At 35.0% G+C, this 19,693-nt stretch overlaps 1 protein-coding gene across 2 annotated transcripts in view; it reads right to left on the bottom strand.

Moving 5' to 3' along the window:
- ctnnal1 (catenin (cadherin-associated protein), alpha-like 1) overlaps positions 1-4,418 on the bottom strand; it is a 63,715-nt gene extending 59,297 nt beyond the window's left edge. For both annotated transcript variants that reach the window (XM_058752904.1, XM_058752903.1), the window contains exon 1: positions 4,096-4,418. In XM_058752904.1, coding sequence (XP_058608887.1) covers positions 4,096-4,191 — 96 coding nt within the window. In that variant the 5' untranslated portion in view covers positions 4,192-4,418. The remainder of the gene's footprint in view (positions 1-4,095) is intronic.
- Positions 4,419-19,693: the final 15,275 nt, after the last annotated feature.

Below are 19,693 nucleotides of genomic sequence, written 5' to 3' on the forward strand. Positions count from 1 at the left end.
GCTCCTTGTGATGTAATTTCCTCCAACAGAAGTTCTCTTGTGATTACATGTAACTCACCATCTCAGTTTTTATGTTTTCCATGTAGGGCAGATGAGATATGTTTTTACAGTACAGCTTTGTAGATCTGACAAAAATCCTTCACTAGGTCATGAGAGGAACGGAGGCTTTGCATATGAACTGTAACTTTGGCTCAATTGTGTACTTAACATGCAAAAAATCTCTCACTTCCACCACATTTCAGAGGTTCACAAAAGTGCAGATGGCACAGAGCTTACAAAAGCACAAGGGCTCAAGAAAGTATTTTCAGCCAATTATTCCTCCAATCTTTTTCGGAAAACAACCCTTAGTCCTGCAGAATAAGGACATGGCTAGCACAAATATGTAATAACAAGGCTTCTTGTCACAGGAGTTTAAAAGCATTCTAATCAGATCAAAGACTTTCATAAATCCTGTCCTGGCTTTGGCTCAAAAATCATATACAGTGAAACTGAAAATATTATGATGAACTATGAACTATTATGATTGTTCTGTGTTTTTTTGGGGGTTTTTTTTGGCTCAACAGCAGCTATACGTCAAGTCAGTGTGTTCAAAAAGTTTCAAGTATGAGCCTAAACAGACAAGTAAAAACATTTATTACATTATTGTTTAATAAATATAATTACATTTTTGGAGTGTCACACCACAATTTTACTACATTTTTCTGGCTTTTGTTCACCCCACACGACTTTATTTTTCTGGACATTTGTGACCCTGGACCAGGTATATAAGTAGCACGGGTCTATTTGTAGCAATAGCCAAATATACATTGTATGGGTCAAAATTATTGATTTTTCTTTTATGCCAAAAATCATTAGAATGTTAAAGTAAAGATCATGTTCCATGAAGATATTTTGTAAATTGCCTACCATAAATATATCAAAACTTAATTTTTGATTAGTAAAATGCATTGCTAAGAACTTCATTTGGACAGCTTTAAAGGCAATTATCTCAATATTTAGATTTTTTTGCACCCTCAGATTCCATATTTTAAAATAGTTGTATCTCAGCCAAATATTGACCGAGACCAATGGAAAGCTTATTCATTCAGCATTAAGATGTATAAACCTCAATTTTTTTTTTTAAATGACCCTTATGACTGGTTTTGTGGTCCATTAATAATAAAAGATTATGCTAACTATTTTATTTGCTTTTCAAATATATTCTTGTAATGATTCTTTTTTCTTCATTATATCATCATCACTCTAACATTGTTGATTTAATACCCTTCAAAAAAAATTTTATTTTATTAAAATAAATTTGAATTGAGAAACTAAAACTATGCTCATCATAGAAGATGTGTTTGTATGCGTGAATAGCGTTTTAATGTTGTAAAAAAAATAAAATAAATCTATATATCCAGACTAAAAATGACATTGACCATAACTGACAATTATCAATGGCAATATAGAAACTGCAGCTTAATAAAACGAGAGGAAGCTTCTCGGCAGTTTTCAGGATCTCAAATATGACGCCTGAGTGGGCCAACAGGCAAAAACGCAGACAGACTGATCCTGGCCTGAGAGGATAACAGCAGTAATTACACAGTTGTGAAAGTAAGACTGATAACAGAAAGGATAACCGGGGGAGAGCAAGCCTCCGTATGTGTGCCTGTGTGTGAGGATGCTCAATATCACAATTGTGAAAATGAGTCACTAAATGAGCTTTGAAACCCTTTCTCACCAACATGAAGCTTTCATTTCCTTCCCATTGTCATGCTCAGCCCCCTAGAGAGAACACACAGGATCTGACCTCTGCACTCAACCTCCTGTCCTTCACACGGTCTTATAGCCTCAGATGTTAATGCACGTTCACATTCAAAAATCATGCAACACAATTGTTGGCTATTCTGTAGTTTGATATTCAGCTCAAATCAAACAACCACCTCATTTTTGGAAACAATTTTAAAGTGGTCTACAACTGTGCTTTCTACATTGCAACTATACCAGACTTGTGCATACAGGGAATTTGGCAGTTGCAGGAAAGACAACATCTTTTACATCAGTATCTGGTCATTAAGCATTAGACTGCTTGACAAAACTGTAGTTGGGGGAAGGGTTCTGACCAAGGCCACTTTGACAATCCATTGTCCAGAATCTGTAAAGCACTGAAAGAAGTCCCATTACCCAAAAGTCCACTGAATGGGCGATTAGCATGTCTTCTAACACTGACCTTTCAGCCTCATTACCATCAGCCGTCCTAGTGAGCACCACTAACTAGCAAACTTTCAAAAAGACTTCTCAAAAGACAGTTCAGCAATCATCTCCCATCACAACACTAAACCAACTTCAATTAGAATGGCACAGCCATTCTCCAAACCACTCATCTCCCCTAAGGTTGTGAGGTAGAAGGGCAAAATAAAAATACATTTTAATAATGTCAGATCTAAAGGCTTGCAAGTGCACTGGAAGGGTTTTGAAAGTATAACAGTTATGCATGTGAAAATCACATGGAAACAGATTTCTCACAGACGCTTCTGAACCAAAACACACACATATGTGAAGTTGTCACCATCACCAAGGTGAATCCTGGTATTTAATGAGGAATGGAAATCAGCAGCTGTGAGCTGTGAATAACTAAAGCTTGCAAGTTACAAGACTATAGCAGCAACTAGTGCTTTAAGATCACTGGAATGTTTCACTGCTTCTATCAATCCAACATTTTCAAAAGTCGAGAGCCTGTTTTCTCTCACTCTTGTATCGCTCAGGAGTGCATTTAACTCTGTCGCACATCTGTTGTTTAAACCATGACACGTAACTGCCATTAATGACGTCACGCAGGTGGTGTAGCAATAACTTAAGCTCATTAATTGGTTCCAAATCAAATTCAAGTTATTGCTCCAAACAGCAACGTGGGATCTAAGGACTATTTTTCTCTTTTCTCTTGCTTATCTTTATTTACACGTTTCAATCTCATGTCATTCAATTAACTTTTAACCACAGATCGAAGTAGCTGGTTTCGGGAAACACAGAATTGCCTACGACCAACTCACAGCCATGCAACACTCATCACCAGAACTCTTGCTGTGTATGAAATTGTCTAATTTCACCTGCAGGTAGAAAGTCAATTAAAAGTAAATAAGGTACAAAATTCCAGCCAAGGGAAACAATAATCAGCCTAAACTAATAAGAAAATTATTATTTTATGAGGTGGCAGTATATAATGAAATCAAATGTGATTCATACATAAACATGATCTTTAGAAGAAGAAAAAAAAAAAGTAAGTTTGAAGGTCCACACCTAACCCTAACCATCAGTGTAAGCAGATTGTAAGGAAATGTATGACTGAAATTGTGCAAATTCTTATAGCCTAAATTAGCCACCAATTTGTCAAAATGTAAAGAATTTATGAACTCCCATGAAACGGTGTTATAAGCAGTACCATAATCATGTTGTCAAATCAAACTATTAAGACTATTATCAACACACAAGTGATATACAAAATGTATTTCGTTTTAAGAGAAAATGACTGCACTGATTTCAGTAAAAATATTTTATTGTAAAAAAATTACTGTTGAATTTAGCAAAATCCTTACAGTTTTTGACAGTAAACTAATGGAGAACCACACTTTCTCAAATAACCAAAAGTTTCACTTCTTATTCATTCAGACCCTGTAGAATACAAACAACACACTTCGCTGACATTAAATTACCATGGCGACAACAGTTTCCGGCAAAATACCACAAATATTAAAAAGATTACTATAAACTGGAACAACCCGATAAATGCCACCACTGCCACCTAATTCATAGAAATGAACCAAAATGACAGACATACACCGACGCTTTTTATACTGTTCAAACTTCAAAAGAGTCTCCATAATAATTTCTTAATTCGCTTTACTAAATGTAGCAGCTATGGCTTTTTGGCGGAAACTCTGGTTAAGTTACCCTGGTGAAGTGTTGCAGTCGAGGGTTCAGACAGTGTTCTAGTTAACCTTTACACATGATACGGAAAAGTTGTTTGTATTTTAAATCCCGCATTCGTCCATTAAAAGGTCACTGTGGGTTTTACAGGATTAATGACCTCGCTGAGAAGTTTCTTTGATCCTTACTCACCTGAGACACGAGCGGAATGAGTGTTTGCTCCACCGAGCGAGTTTGGATCTCCAGCCCGCAATCAAAGTTCCCACCGCCGCACGGAGACGAAGCCATTCCCGCCGATCCGACCCCCACGAGCGCTCACCGCAACACTGAGTTTGCTAGGAGTCTCTCAATGCTGCAAGCGCGTGTTTGGTTTAGTTTGAAAGATCCCTCCGTCTGTTCTCCACTATATTCTCCACGCGCACTCGCTTCTGAGTGAAGGACTGTTCGTGTACATGCAATATACCAAACTACAGCCACAGGACTGACTGACTGCTGCAGCCACTGGCGAGTCAGTATCAGTGAGAGAGAGAGAGAGAGAGAGAGAGAGAGAGAGAGAGAGAGAGAGAGTGAGTGTGTGTGTGATCAGAGGCAGACCGCGCAAGCGGCACAATATGTCTTTGCCTACAACAATAGAGTGTCTCTGTCTCACTAAAATTTTCATTTTGACTTTCTGTTTATTACTGTTTTGCCCTTTTTACTTTTACATTAATATTTCGTCTTTCTTTTTCAATTATTCGTGTTACATTATTCATATCTTATAGGCATAAGTTTTGCTCTAGAGCACATCTGTTAGTTTGATCTAGTCTAGTGTAGGCTACTTAAAAGTGGACAATTAATAATAATAATAATATTAAATCATTAATTATATTCAAATGACAACATTATAATAATATTACAATTATTACGTTTGACAAAACCTAAATGTATTTTTGTTTTACTTCCTAAAAAATAAATGTATTAAACACAAAAAAATTTATGAACATAGCCTATTGTAATCTTTTGACATCCCTAGTTGTGCTACTTTTATTGTAGTAGGCCTACTTTTACATTTATTATTATTTACTACACATTTTATTATATTATATTATATTATATTAAAATAGAATATAAAAATTGTGATTGTGAATGCATTTTTTTTTTAAATGTTCTCATTAAAAACTATATAAATAAATAAATATTTTTAAATACCTGGAATTGGCTAAAAATAGACCCCAAAAAGTTTTTGTCCAATAAAATCTAATGACTTTTGCACATCCTGGCAACATTTGAAAAAAATTCAGCCCAATGTTCATTGCACACAAAAGTTGCAAAAGGTTTTGTAATAAATGTACAGTTATTTGTCGGCCCAATACAGCACATTTAACTGAAATCACTGAGAGCAGTTTGAATTGAGGGCTGGGAAGGTTTTCGCTACCTAGCAAAAGTTTTTTGTAACACGATGTACATGCTGCAAATGTTGTGATTTGAATTATTAATCCCATAACTAAGGTGCATAATGTATTTCCACACATCTCACACCAGCATTTCAGTGGTGCTGCTGAAGCAACAATAGTCCATTTATTAAATGCTAATTGAAGTTACTAATCTCATCACAAATGCAGACCGTGCCCCAAACGTCTCAGCCTGTGATTTTCTCAGTCTCTTTAGAATGAAATGAGGCGATTCAGCGTTGCTCAACGGTTTGCAATGAGCTGTAAACCTCTTCTGCCAGCTTCTAAAATGTTATGCTTGGGATGGACATCTTGTTTGAAGCGGGACAGTCTGTTCACAAAAGCTGTGAAAGTCTATAGTATAGCATTAATGGTGTTCAGATGGTTAGAAAGTGATTCCTCCTGAGATTTCATCAATTGAGTTAGCACTGACCTACTTCTCAGGAGATTAACGGCAAAGTTACTTCAGGTATAAGAAAGGTTATTTAAAGGGATAGTTCTCTCTTATAATAATTCTGTGACATTCTGTCTCCCATGGAACACAAAAGAAAATATTTTTAAGAATGTTTAGACCTTTTGAGCTCCATCTTTAAATAATGTATGCCTCTAACAAGAAATGTTCCTGAAATGTGTGAACTGACCTGTTAGTGTAACATTCTCGAAGAAGTAACCAGCTTTGTTTAAGTGTACAGCAGTAATTCAAGCTTCCAGGGATGTGTGTTTCCTCTGAGTCATGAGTATCAGGTGACATGAGAACACTTCCTCAAACCAGAGCAACTGGAGCAGTGGCCAAATAAACTCCACTACTGAACCACACAGGGACTGTGAGCCTCAAATGTGGTTAGTTGTTATCCAGTAAAAGTACAGAGGTCTACCACTTTGCACACTCTAAGCCAGAAAGTTGACAACAATTTAAAATGTTTCCTTCAGTGGTACTTACGGTGTATGACTTTATTTCTTCTGCAGAACATAAAAAAATATATTTTGAAGTGTGTTGGTAACCAAAGGGTTTCAATTCCCATTCTACTGTATGGACAAAAATTACAACTCAAAGTCAAAGTGAGGCAAAGTCAATTGTTCAGTTACCAAGATTCTTCACAGTATCTTCTTTAATGTTTGGCAGAAGAAAGAAAATCACAGTTTTGGAACAACATGAGGGTGAGTAAATGATGACCGCATTTTCATTTTTGGGTGGACTATGCCTTGTATGCCAGTTTTTTCCAGCAGCTTACACACATTTTCAAAACATTGCCTCTTGTTTTTTTTTTTCAAAACTTTACACACGAATCCAAGAATTGCACACACAAAATGCAAAATGCCTCACATCACTTGCAAAATGAAGCACTGCATTCAAAATATCACAAACACATCTCAAAAGCAAACATTTGCAAACACCTTTGCCATAATATTAATTCCTGTTAGTTTTTGTGTGTGTTACATAGAGAATTATGTGCTGTGTTTTATGGAATTAGTGTTTGGTTTTGCAGATTTGGTGTGTGGTTCTGGTGTTTGAATGTCAGGTTTCAGAAATTGTGTGACAAGTAAAGATTTTGTGTTTAAGCAGTTGAAAAATAACTGTAAAGTCACACGTAGATAGCCAAAATGTGATATGATCATGCTTTCTTCAGGTTTTTGCACATTACTGGTTACCAATACATTGGTATCTGATGAAAGACTGATAATGTGTTAGAGTAACAAATTGGACAATTTATTCTGGCAGTTTGTACTCTCTCTTTCCACCCCAGAATTTTGTAGGGGTATTTAAAGGGTTATATTTCTCTACTTAAAGTTGAACTATGAACAACTTGTGTAAAAAAAAAAAGCAAAAGCATGTTATTGAGCAAGTAAATAAAGAAATCTCTGTTCAAAACTGTGTTCTTGCCTTCCCCCTATTCAATATGCTAAGCCTGCAATAATGCTTTAATGTATTGTGTGGTTGGTTGCATCTTTATGAAAAGGGCCTACATTATTCGTCCTTGCAGGTTTATGTCATCCATGGCCATTTATAAGGGGAAACATCTGGAACTATAATGCACCTTCAATTTCAATGTTAAAATATTTTCTTCTGTCATATTTTAATATTCAGAGTCTGGCTGTGTGGTGCAAGACTATCTTGACCAACCAATGTTAGATTAAGGGAGTGTTCGGGAATTTGCTTGGCGGTGTTAGTAGCACAGAAATTGAACACAAATTCAATATGTTTTTTTAATAGTCTTTTATTCCGCATTATGACACGGATTGTGGGACTTAGTTCTATCATTGGTTGTTGATTGGATGGAGACAGATCTAAACAGTGATGGGCAGTAGCGTCGCTACAAGTAGCGTCGCTGCTTTCTGAATCAAATAGCTTTTCGGTAGTTAAGCTCTTTTTTTGATCAAGTAGCACGGTAGCGTCAACAAAAACTAACGTTACATTTTCCAAAGAAAGCATTCTGAAACTCAAGCTCAAATCAGAAATATAACTGCTACGGATCACTGATCCTGGATCAGTAAGTGACACCACAGACACTAAAGCTCGTAAGGCCATTGGCTCCTCAAACTGTCAGTCAAACCTCATTATTCCTCCCGCCTCTTTCGTCAATGAAGTGCGGCGCACATTTTGGAGCATCTCAGCTTGTTTGTAGTCTGAAGGTAAATAAAGAACTGTTGGTTGAATAAGTACAGCGGTAGAATAAGTAAAGCTAATGCTTTTGTTTGTTTGTTTGTTTTTTAGTTTTTGAGGAGCGGAGAAGAGTTTCTCTAGCATTTGTTGTCGAGTCACAGCTAAATAGCTTGTGCGAAGCGCTGAATCTTTCATATTATGATACTTTGGCCAAATAACAGAAAAAAACTGAACGCCCACATAATGACAGAAAACTGGGGAAAACGGGACACGAGTCAGAAAAAAAAAAAAAAAACATTCGCTGGTCAAAAGCTTCGTATTTGAACTTGATTTTGGTGAAATGTTTATATTAATATCTAATGACACATGCAACGATGCAAATAAACATAGCCTATCTGTAGGCCTAAACATCTATATGGTAACACTATACAATACGATTTAATTAAAATACATTTGTTACAGTATTTATTAATCTTTGTTAATGTTAGTTAATGAAAATACAGTCGTTCATTGGTAGTTCATGTTAGTTCACAGTGCATTAACAAATGTTAACAAACAACTTTTGATTTTAATAATTCGTTAGTAAATGTTGAAATTATCATTAAGATAAATGCTGCAGAAGTATTGTTCATTCTTAGTTCATGTTAACTACACTAGTTAACTAATGTTAACTACTGAACCGTATTGTGAAGTGTTACCATAAATGTATCTGTATACAATAAAGCCACACTACCAACTACCAATAACTGCAGTCACGCCATCTGCGCTTCGGAAAAGCGCGGTCACGCCATCTACTCCGAAAGTTTTGTTGCGCGTCTACGTGGCGTTGCGTGGTAGTGATAGCCGTGAAGCTTCCAAACCTTTGCAAATCATTATTTTTATTTATTTATTTATTTTTTCTAAAGAGTATCAAAATAATAAGCTGATTAAAAACACGTTATACAGGTACTTCTTATATAATGGTATTTTATTTTTTATTGTTTAATTGTATTCATAATGTATTAAATGTTCAATAAAACATTTCAAATGGGTTTGTAAAATGTTTTTGTTTTGAGTAAATTCATAAAGAAAAAATAAAATAAAATAGTTTTCTGCAAATTCTTGTTCTGCATCTCCCCACCTACCACTGTGATGATTTCCATGTTGTTTTACTGTATAATTTTTTTTAAATTGCATACCAAAATCATGAGAAATGCTATTTATTACCTCACTATATCACATATTTTAAAAATGAATAAAATTATAAAATCAAATTGTTTTCTGCAAACTCCACCAGATTCCTGTTCTGCATCTCCCCAAGTACCACTGTGATCATTTTCATGTTGTTTTACTGTATCATTTTTTAATAATTGCATACCAAAGTCATGGAAAATGCTATTTACACTGCTATATAGACATATTTTAAAAATTCATAAAAATATCAAATCAAATTGTTTTCTGCAAACTCCACCAGTTTCTTGTTCTGCATCTCCCCAAGTACCACTGTGATGATTTTCATGTTGTTTTACTGTATCATTTTTTAATAATTGCATACCAAAGTCATGACAAATGCTATTTACATTGCTGTATGGACATATTTGAAAAATTAATAAAAGTATGAAATCAAATTGTTTTCTGCAAACTCCACCAGATTCTTGTTCTGCATCTCCCCAAGTACCACTGTGATGATTTTCATGTTGTTTTACTGTATCATTTTTTAATAAATGCATACCAGTCATAACAAATGCTATTTACATTACTGTATGGACATATTTTAAAAATTAATAAAAGTATAAAATAAAAATAAAAGAATCTGGTGGAGTTTGCAGAAAACTATTTGATTTTATATTTTTAAAATATGTGATACAGTGAGGTAATACATAGCATTTTTCTTGACTTTGATATGCAATTATTAAAAAATGATACAGTAAAACAACATGAAAATCATCACAGTGGTACTTGGGGAGATACAGAACAAGAATCTGGTGGAGTTTGCAGAAAACAATTTGATTTTATACTTTTATTAATTTTTAAAATATGTCCATACAGTAATGTAAATAGCATTTGTTATGACTGGTATGCATTTATTAAAAAATGATACAGTAAAACAATATGGAAATCATCACAGTGGTACGTGGGGAGATGCAGAACAAGAATCTGGTGGAGTTTGCAGAAAACCATTTGATTTGATATTTTTATGAATTTTTAAAATATGTCTATATAGCAGTGTAAATAGCATTTGCCATGACTTTGGTATGCAATTATTAAAAAATGATACAGTAAAACAACATGAAAATCATCACAGTGGTACTTGGGGAGATGCAGAACAAGAATCTAGTGGAGTTTGCAGAAAACAATTTGATTTTATACTTTTATGAATTTTTTAAATATGTGATATACGTAGTGAGGTAATAAATAGCATTTCTCATGATTTTGGTATGCATTTATTAAAAAATGATACAGTAAAACAACATGAAAATCATCACAGTGGTACTTGAGGAGATGCAGAACAAGAATCTGGTGGAGTTTGCAGAAAACAATTTGATTTTATATTTTTATGAATTTTTAGAATATGTCCATAAAGCAATGTAAATAGCATTTGTCATGACTTTGCTATGCAATTATTAAAAAATGATACAGTAAAACAACATGAAAATCATCACAGTGGTACTTGGGGAGATGCAGAACAAGAAACTGGTGGAGTTTGCAGAAAACAATTTGATTTTATATTTTTATGAATTTTTAAAATATGTGATATAGTGAGGTAATAAATAGCATTTGTCATGACTTTGGTATGCATTTATTAAAAAATGATACAGTAAAACAACATGAAAATCATCACAGTGGTACTTGGGGAGATGCAGAACAAGAATCTGGTGGAGTTTGCAGAAAACAATTTGATTTGATATTTTTATTAATTTTTAAAATATGTCCATACAGCAATGTAAATAGCATTTGTCATGAATTTGGTATGCATTTATTAAAAAATGATACAGTACAACATTATGAAAATCATCACAGTGGTACTTGAGGAGATGCAGAACAAGAAACTGGCGGAGTTTGCAGAAAACAATTTGATTTTATATTTTTATGAATTTTTAAAATATGTCCATACAGCAATGTAAATAGCATTTGTCATGACTTTGGTATGCATTTATTAAAAAATTATACAGTAAAACAACATGGAAATTATCACAGTGGTAGGTGGGGAGATGCAGAACAAGAATTTGCAGAAAAAATTGAAAAATTTTATTTTATTTTTTCTTTATGAATTTTCTCAAAACAAAAACATTTTACAAACACATTTGAAATGTTTTATTGAACATTTAATACATTATGAATACAATTAAACAATAAAAAATAAAATACCATTATATAAGAAGTACCTGTATAATGTGTTTTTAATCAGCTTATTATTTGATACTCCTTAGAAAAAATAAAAATAAAAATAATGATTTGCAAAGGTTTGGAAGCTTCACGGCTATCACTACCACGCAACGCCACGTAGACGCGCAACAAAACTTTCGGAGTAGATGGCGTGACCGCGCTTTTCCGAAGCGCAGATGGCGTGACTGCAGTTACCAATAGGAGGTTTCCGGCCGACAGCAAAAATTTATTTTGCCTATGTCACAATTTGAGGTCAATCCGGCCCTGTATTTGATACTGATTATGTTGCCAAATTGGTTTGGAACAGCTGTTGAATAAACAGTTAAACTGAACATGTCTGTCTATCTGCTTGACTGACAGTTTTATTGATCACTGAGAGAGCATTGACTTGGTATGATGTTGGTTCAATAGAATTTTTTTTTTTTTTTTTTTAAATAGCTTGGATGTAGTAAACTATTTCATGTTGCCGTAGCTTAGCTTGCTACATTTCCCAGGGCTGTAGCTTTAGTGTAGTTAAGCTTCATTTAAAGAAGAGTAACTGTTAGCTTAGCTCACTACATTTTCCAAGTAGCTTGCCCAACACTGGATCTAAATGCAAGTTTGCAGTTAATTGCAAGAAAGGGGTGGGGTTTAAGTGGACTAAATTATCCACATCAACAGAGATAAATCTGTCGTATCACCGGAAGATCAGGTTTGATTCAAACTTACACACACACACACACACACACACACACACACACACACACACACACAAAAGTGAATAAATCAATAACAAGCCTTTTTAAAACAGACATGGTGAATTTACATTTCATGCAGACTTTAAAATCTCTCCCCTCATCAGAGAACAGACATTTGCTCATGGCTGCAGCTACTGTAATTGAGTATGCATCCTCAGTAGAACAGACTGCTTTTTTCTGCACTTCCTTCACTCTTCTTAGAAACGCTGACAGCATTTTCTCCCATCTGAGTTCCCTGTGTTGCTCAGCGGCACAAGATGGGGCAATGTACAGAATGTAGACATCATAAATGAAGGGACTTAGGACAGAGAAAGGAAAGTGCAAAGTGAGCACATTCATCACCCTGGAAACATGGATCTGCATTCTAGCAGAGTGTCAGATCCAAAGTGAATCTCTAAGCCCTTCTTTACCCCTTAGTCAAACTGATTACAATACCCGTCATTTGTGGGTCATTGCTAGCAGACAATCTGATATTCACAAACTTAAGTGAATGTAAATTACTTACTGCACTAGAGAAAATCCAACCCAGTGAGTGTTTTGACTAATGTTGGTTAATACAAATGTCTTAAGGCCTTTGCAGTCTGAAGGATGAGTGAATCACCTCCTCAGCAGTGTCAGCAAAAGCCCTCTGAAGTTTATTTAACCCTCAGGCAGCAGAAAAAAGCTTGCTACTAGTAAGCTCTCGTTTTGTTATACATTTCTAATGAGACATAATCATCAATGAAAATCCACACTTACAGACATAAGCTCACATTAGTACTATCTGTGTGTACTTTGCAAATTTGTTAGCAACTTAGATAACAAATGTATCCACAGACGTTAGCTAAATATGACAATCTCCCTATGGTGGTTTAAAAATGATTCATAAATGATTAACTGATAAAACAATGTTTTTTTTTTAATTCAAAACACTCCTTCTGTTGGGAGTGATATGGTTAGCCAATAGCTTTATATAAAAACAACAGAAGTCTATGGTATGTCCTCATTTAGATAGTGAGGTTACATTTACCATCATTCAGAGAATTTCCATGAGTAAAATCCAGTAATTTCAATAGGAATCCATACGATCGAGAATTTCATGTGAGGGCGAAAAGGTTCCAAAATGCAGATTTGGCAATGGTTCAAGTTCGTAACACAGGTTAATTTGTCATGTTGACCAAAAGAAAGGGTTTGCTTGATTTGAAAGTGACTTGTAAGCTGTGCTTCACATACTGTTACATTATTGACAATAGACTTTTTTGCCCACATATTTTGAAAGTGACGTGACATGTGGCCAAGTATGGTTACCCATACTCATAATTTGTGCTCTGCATTTAACCCATTCAAAGTGCACACACACACACCATGAAGACACACACAGAGCAGTGGGCAGCCATTTATGCTGCGGTGCCCAGGGAGCAGTTGGGGGTTCGTTACCTTGCTCAAGGGCACCTCAGTCGTGGTATTGAGGTGGGAGAGAGCGCTGAACATTCACTCCCCCCACCTACAATTCCTGCCAGACCTGAGACTTGACCTGAGACTCAAACTCGCAACCTTTAGGTTACGAGTCCGACTCTCTAACCATTAGGCCACGACTTCCCCATTTTGCAAAGATTTGACCGATCAGGTTTTGCCTACATTGTACCAAATGTTCCCACAGGGTCCCCTACATTGTGCAAATGAATGGCTTAATAAACATACTAAATAATTGATGGAAATCATCCTTTAGGGGTAGCTACCTCTAGAGAAGACAAAATATCATTAGCTCAGCATACAAAAACAATAGAAGTCTGTGGAACGTCCCCATCATCACAGTAAAACTAATGTATGTTTGGGAATGTGTGTGGTCCTGGTAAACCCTACATTAGGGGGACAAAATTTCCCCACAAAGATGGCAATATACAAAATCCTTGTCCTTGTGGGGACATTTTTATGGTCCCCATGAGAAAACAAGCTTATAAATCATACAGAATTAAGTTTTTTTGAGAATGTAAAAAAGCATAAAATTCCTGTGAGGGGTAGGTTTAGGTGTAGGGCGATATAAAATACAGTTTGTACAGTATAAAAAACATTACGCCTATGGAATGTCCATGTTAACCCAATGTGTGTGTGTGTGTGTGTGTGTGTGTGTGTGCGCACGAATGCAGGTGAGTGTGTATTTCCACGTATGTATGGAGTTTGACCTCACATACTTGCTCACCCATCTATGTGGGCCATAATGATAATTACAATACTGTCTCTAAAGCAGGAGAAATAGTTTGGATTTCAATCATGTCTGGAAGAAATATGATGAACTGAAGATAACCTTATGACCCCCAGAGGTTGAATTTCTTTCAGACTTTTGCACTTTGAATCATATCCAACAAGAATACATACTAAAATACATATAAAAATGTATTACATTAATAATGAAAATGAAAAATGATTAATAAAATCTAAATATTGTTCATATTATATTTATAAATACTTATCATATTATAAAATTAAATAAATTATTTTAAAGGGAATATTTATTTATTTATTATCTTAGATCTTAGATCTAGGCCTCTATCCTCTTAGATTTAGAAGATCTTTGAAGGTTCTTTATCTGTTGCCAATTTCCCTCTTCAGTTTTAATAATTTATAAACCTCTACGTTCTCACAGGGATTATACGATTGTTCTTCATAATCCTTATTGAATGAAACAAATTCTCTGCGAGTTCCTCATTTCAGAATCCAAGAACTGTTTGTGACACAAAACGGAGAGTGGTTTACACTTATAGTGTTTGATAATAAAGAGTCAGAGCACTAATAATTCAGGACTCCAGATCAGTTGTCGCCTGGCCTGTTGTCATTAATCATCTGTCTCAAAGGTTCAGAAGCAACCATAGATTATTGTTCATGATCTTGTCAAACAGTCAGCGGGAAACTATTTCTGACAAAACTGTCACAGAGCCTTTACAATCGATGCCTGGCAGCCCTTTTTGGATCAGTCCGTGTCTGACAGAAGAGCTCAGTTCAGACAGGAACTGATATGCGTGGTGATGATGCTTTATATCTGGTCAGTAAATGAAAGTGCAACCAAACTAATTATTTTACACATCTAAGGCAGTTTATAAGGTTCTGCATAAACAGAGTAATTTATAATAGCACCTTGTAAAATGTAAAGTAATGTTCCTTTGTAAAATAGGATGTGACAGGTTTATTGCTCAACTGTAGGATCTTCATAACCGGGGGGCTCAGTGATAATCTTCTTTTCCTTTCAAGTGTTTAAAGCACGTCTGCACCAAAGAGAATTTCAAGACAGACAGATACTAGCATGAAATGAAGGTTTCAAATCACAACAGGCTTTGCAACATAAAGCTTTAGTGTCTTGTGTGTTTTGTATTGTGGTATTTGCTTTATTGTTTATGGAGTCATTTCTATACTTCGGGGTTTGTTGGTAATATGGCAGAATTAAACCAGGTTATGAAAACACATGCATCACATCAGATGCCACCAGGCAATGTAACTTTCTCATGTTGTTATTCCTTCAGTGCACTTGATTCTATTGACTATCAAACAGCGCTTTTATAAAGCATTTGCAGTGGTATTTCTGAATTTATTGTACTTGTGTCCAATCACAGAATTACTGGTCACTGCTTAGTTAATTAGCCTGTATATCTAGCTCCATCTACTGGCGATGGAGTGCTATGACTGTAAATGTCTCTGCACCTGACATCATTGTACTTTATTGGGAATGCTTCACCAAAAAATGAAAATTTAGCTGAAAATGTACTCACCCTCAGGACATCCAAGATGTAGATGAGTGCATTGGAACAAGATTTGCAGAAATAGAGCATTACATCACTGGCTCACCATGGGTGCCGTCAAAAAGAGAGTCCAAACAGCTGATAAAGGCATCACAATAATCCACAAGTAATTCACATAACTCCTGTGTGCTGCGTATTAAACAAATCTGTCTCATTAAGACATTTTTATCTCATTAAGACATTTAAGCTGTTGCTTCCGGTTAAAAAAGCTAAAGTGCTTAACCTCTTTTCCATTCGATGTTGGTTCTTTTTATAGGGGCAGAAATCAGAAACTAATGTATAGAATATGGAGATACTGTACATTTGGTGACAAAGCAAGTACTTTTATAAATTAATAATAAATTGTATAAAATATTGCAAAATTGTCTAGTAGTTCCACATGGTGTCACTGCTTTCCTGTTTTGAGTCACATTTAGAAATCAAGGTTGAGTTGACAGTCTTTTGTGAGTGTTTCTTACATACAGATACACACACAAAAAAAGTGTTTGAAATATATGTTTAAAGTTACACACTCACAAGACTCTTATCAGTAGCCTAATAATACAGTAGCTGTGGAGTGCGTTGCCTCGTGTTGAGGTCACATGACCAGCCAAATACCCCTGACTTCAACTCACCTGTGGACACCTTCGCTTGTGGAATGAATTAATCACGTCTGATTAATTATGAAGGGCAGTAGTGGATTTCTACATTGACATTTGTAACAGAAAACGTTTGCTTTTGTGTGATACTGTACCAACGCCACTAGGTGTCGTTATATGTTTGAGGATATCACAGGTCAACGAAACAATGTAAACACAATTACTGAGTGCACATTTAAAAAGTTGATGATTGTATATGTATTAATCGTTATTATTTTTTATCTCAATAACCTTCTGTACATACAAGTATGACTAACCACAACAAACTGGTCTTAGATTTGAATATCCATAACTGTGGCTTAGCAACAAGTGCAGACAGATGCTGCTAATACCCTGCTGTAATTAACGTTTTTTTAATAATCCGTGTTGCTGAAAACAGGCATAATTTGTTTTCTTTACTGGTGCATTTAATCTAGTAGCTAAATTGCATGCGTCATTACAGGTTATGCAACTAATTTGATTTACAGTCCATTCTCCTGAAAAATTGTTTAATGAAGACCAATATTGAAGCATCCTGACTAAAATTTTACTCATGCTCGGTTTAATTTTTATTTTATGTATGTGCAGTCCTATGTTTTGCGAACAGGATTCTGGCATTTTGATCGATTAGCAGATCTCAAAGGGAAATGGCTGTTTGTGGAAAGCATCAGAGATGGAAAATATTTCAGAATCCATTTATCCAGTGTAAAAATAGAGCCAGTCCAATGTCTTGTCTGAATGCTTCCGGTTATGTGACAGCATTGCCAATTGGGAAATAAGTAATATGAAGGTTTATGTGGAAACTTGTCTCAGATACTTCCAAAGTAAAGTTTTACATGGCTTGCTGCCTTAAGGTTATTTCATAACAGCATTTTCATTCGTGCTTCCTTTGAAGAATTACAGGATTTTTTTTTTTTTTTTTTTAGTGTAATTGGAGAATTTACTGAAATGTGGTCATGTTGACCTCCATGGAGGTATATCAGCCATCTTATCACAGCAGGTCATTGATTATTTACAATCTGCATTTCACAGACTCTTGTATTAAAATGAATCTTTTAGTTTCATATCTTGTTCTTCTATCATAACTACTGATCAAATACCAAAAGAATTAATCATAGACTGTTATGTCACCAGTGGCAAACACAATGTTTAGAGGATCATATTTATACACGTATAGGAAATGAACACCACAGTCTACCTAACCTCGCATATATAAAAAAACATGCACAGCAAGAGCACATCTACAACGTAATTCATATTTAGACAGACAAATAATGACCTTTTCTGGCCCTGAAGTTTCAGATGTCACCAAGTTTCCGTTCTTTAAAATATCATGTCAAGACAGTTGACTCTGGGTAAAATGTTCTCTGTTATATACTGATCACAATATTACCATCTAATTATTCACTATGGTGTACAGTAAATTAAGCATATTAACTACAGTCAAACCAAAGTTTATTCAGACACCTTCAACATTTCTCACATTATATCACAGTTTATTCGCTATAGTTTAGAAAATGGTAATAAAATATGACAAGAACTTAAACTGTCAGAACAAATTCATCTTGATAATGTTAGATAACTTAGATAGAAAGGTATGTAATGATTACAATCAGCCAAAAAATATTCAGCTGTTAAATTTAAGTAATACCATTTAGGTCAACCACTTACCAAGCAATGCTTAATTTTGTTCAGTCTGTGGTGTAAAATGGTTGCATTAGCAATTAAAGAAAAACACTTAAGCAAAACATGGTCAGGTCAAAGTGTAATTTTTTTGATCCCAAATTTTACTGGTAGTCCACTGTATGAAGCATTTTTGGGTATAATATGTCACAGTTCACTTTATTTTGCTATCCTCACTTACATTTATGAACTATAATGTCCTGCACCCACTAGTAAAAAAATATAAAAAATTATATCTGGTGTCTGAATAATGTTTGGTTTGACTGTAGTTCTCAAATCTACAATAAAAATGCTGGTTCCATAGTCATATTTAGATTAAATTTGTTACATCCAGTATAATTAAAATTTCCAATAGCCCTTATCAAGAACAGTATCAGTTCCAAACACTTGAGACGTTTCCTAAAGTTTGAGTTCCTGTCGAGACAAAAACACTATTGATGATGAATTGAACAGAATGACACAGACCAAATCTCAGATGAAGAGAGAACAGATTGTTGGCTCAAACAGAGTTCCACCTGCCTGCCATAAACTACTAAACTAAACCCTGCCTCACTCACCATGCATACGTGGCTGCAGTGACAACCTCTGTTTGCAAACTTCTTATGCTTAGTAGAAGTATTGCTTTATCAGTTTGTAAAGGCATAAGGAAAGTAAATAATGACAGAATTTTCATTTTTGGGTGGACTATCACTTTAAAATGCAAATTTAAGAGCAATATTGTTGATTCCCAACACCAACGTGATATTATTAGAGTATCGATATTTTTAACTCAACTAATATATATATATCTAAATGTTCTAAGTCATATGTTCTAATTTCTAATTTTAATGAAATATCTGCTTTGGAAAAAAATATCTGAGTGGGTGCTGCAGTATAAATGTATTATTTAGAGGATGTTTCTTATACTGAGAATGTTCTTCAGTTTAGCAAATGAGTCAAGCCTATTTTGTAAAGCATAAGATACATCGACCAATATAGATACCTGACAGAGAGGAAGAATATAAATACTCTGTAAGCATATTCACTTCTGCAAGTGATACAATAAGTGCGGGTAGTACAGCATTGCTGTTTTTGTTTCAGGCTTATTTATGATTTGTCGGAACACATCTGGAACACATCTGCTTCCTCAAACGGGAGGAAAAGTGTTTAAATGTGCCTTTCCAATGCATACTCCTAGGTACATGCTCTCTTTCCCCTGTACGGGAAGAGTCATAACTCTCAAATGAACAACAAAATATTTCATCTTCAAAGTTCACATTGCTCTGTCTGAACTCTTGAAAGCCCTGCATCTAGACATCTAGCTGCATCTAGCTTGCAGAAATACGTTCAAAATAAAAACATATCTGGTTATTTATGCCAGAAAAAGGAGTGAAAATGGCCCTGGTAGAATTGTCTTTTTTTCTCCATTTAAATTGTGCTGAAAAGTAGCAACATATATGTAATGTTCAGTATTACATTAAGTTACAGCCTCACATTAAGTGAATTCAGCCTGCAAGCAATTTGAGTATAATGGAAATGTCAGGACAGTTAGGTCATGCCACAGTTGAGATTAATTGGAAAACTATATGGAAGCACTATAGGAAAT

This window comes from Onychostoma macrolepis, chromosome 19 (genome assembly GCF_012432095.1).
Source record: "Onychostoma macrolepis isolate SWU-2019 chromosome 19, ASM1243209v1, whole genome shotgun sequence".
NCBI classification, from domain to species: Eukaryota; Metazoa; Chordata; class Actinopteri; order Cypriniformes; family Cyprinidae; genus Onychostoma; species Onychostoma macrolepis.